Here is a 1,675-nt window from a genome sequence, read left to right as displayed (position 1 = left end):
AATCAGGTCACGTGACATCCTTGATGAAGGTCTCAGCCTTGTTACAATAGTAAACAGCATCAGGTCACTGACACGCACGTGTTCAGTAGGCGATCTGATTGACGTACACGCGCTGAGGCGAGGCGTTTGCTTCGTGTCCAGTGACCAACTTGACGGTCAGAAAGAAGAAGCATGGTGGCTCAATTAAACACGGTGGCTTTAACTGGCTGCCCGTGACGTGACTGGCAACTCACAGGGCGCCGCCAGAGCGGAGTGAATTCGCGCTGTGAGCGTGTAGCAGGAGAGGAAGAGCGGCAGCACCGCCCGCCCGGGCTGTCAGCGCGACTAACCGCTGCTGCAGCTGCAACCGCCTCGCGCCTCGTTCGCCCCACGAGCGGGCGTCACGAGAGTTATCCGCTTCATTTACATACATAACACCGCCCAGGGGGACGAGCATGATAATCCAGCCTCGGTTGGGGAGCAGCCGCTCGGAGGATAGAGGCAAAAAGAAAAAAGGAAAAAGAATCCCATCGAGAAAAAGTTTAAAAACGTGAGGGGGCTGTTTTAAAACCGAGCTGAAGTGTTTCGACGGAGAGGAAGCGAGCGCTCGTCGGGCTCTTTTGCCCCACTTTCGGATTACGACATGGACGCTTTGAAATCCGCCGGACGGGCAATTATACGCAGCCCCAGTATCGCCAAGCAGTCGTGGGGTTCGGGCAGACACAGAAGTAAGTAACGCGGTCGCTCAGAAACACTTGTTTTGACGCAGACGTCCGCGAGGCAATTCGTCTCGAGCACGGCTAACTCAACAAGCTAGTCTCGGTAAGTAGCTGCCGTGGCAAGCGGCACTTTACAAGTCGCTCCGCGGACAGAATAGCGTGACAGTGACGGGCTGCTGTGATGGATCCAGGCGTGTCGAGTCAACGCTCTGTTGGGCTTTTCGAAGTTGATCCTCAAAGTAGCGAGCGGCTCGTAAACTGACCCCGACTGGAGCATTTCTGGGAGGAACAAGTTCAGCCCTCAAACCGGTTCCCCGCAGATTCCTTCGTGTTCGCTTCCTGCAAAGACATGTCACTGCCTACGAAAGTTAAATAAAATTTTTTTTTTTTTTTTTTTAATTGAGGAGTCCCTGCGAGATGCTGCCGTCGTTGTCTGCCACGTCACTTTTGACACTCGCACCAGCAGCGGCTCTGCGGGAGGTTGAAACCCGACGGAGTGTGCACCCGAGATCGAGCACGGGAATGGAGAAGCCACCGGTGTTACGCACAATTCTGCGTGACTGCCTAGGAACCCCCCCCCTTTAGTGACTCCGGTTGAGCGCGTGTAGTTAAAATACGAGACTTTAATGGCTACTCATTAACTCTTAACAGAGCCCAATCTGAGTGTGTCATTGACTTTACGGGGTTTTGACTCTGAGAACGAGGTGAAGCAATTCTCAGGAGTCGTGCAGAAGTCGGCGTAACACCGGGGAGGCGAGCGGTCGTCTTCCAGGCGAGGCTGCACGAGCCTAGCAACGCTCTGTTGCTAGGCGATACACTGTGAAACAAAAAGAGAGGGAGGCTGTGTTTAAGGAGTGGTTGCGGATTCTTTTAATCCCTCAGTGGTGTCTGGTCCAACCCTTCGCCTGAATTTAAAGGGTTCGTCACCTCAGCCAGACAGCGAAGGTTGTGTTTGGACGCGATTTGTCTTCATCATC

At 53.7% G+C, this 1,675-nt stretch overlaps 1 protein-coding gene across 4 annotated transcripts in view; it reads left to right on the top strand.

Annotated features, from left to right (window-relative positions):
- Positions 1–362: 362 nt before the first annotated feature.
- Positions 363–1,675, top strand: part of ldlrap1b (low density lipoprotein receptor adaptor protein 1b) — a 35,737-nt gene continuing 34,424 nt past the window's right edge. For 2 of the 4 annotated variants that reach the window (XM_080512873.1, XM_080512872.1), the window contains exon 1: positions 363–707. In XM_080512873.1, coding sequence (XP_080368999.1) covers positions 623–707 — 85 coding nt within the window. In that variant the 5' untranslated portion in view covers positions 363–622. The remainder of the gene's footprint in view (positions 708–1,675) is intronic. The other 2 variants (XM_080512871.1, XM_080512870.1) reach the window with 2 other exon arrangements.

Source organism: Blennius ocellaris (assembly GCF_963422515.1).
Source record: "Blennius ocellaris genome assembly, chromosome: 17".
NCBI classification, from domain to species: Eukaryota; Metazoa; Chordata; class Actinopteri; order Blenniiformes; family Blenniidae; genus Blennius; species Blennius ocellaris.
This window is presented reverse-complemented; position numbering and strand designations above follow the sequence as displayed.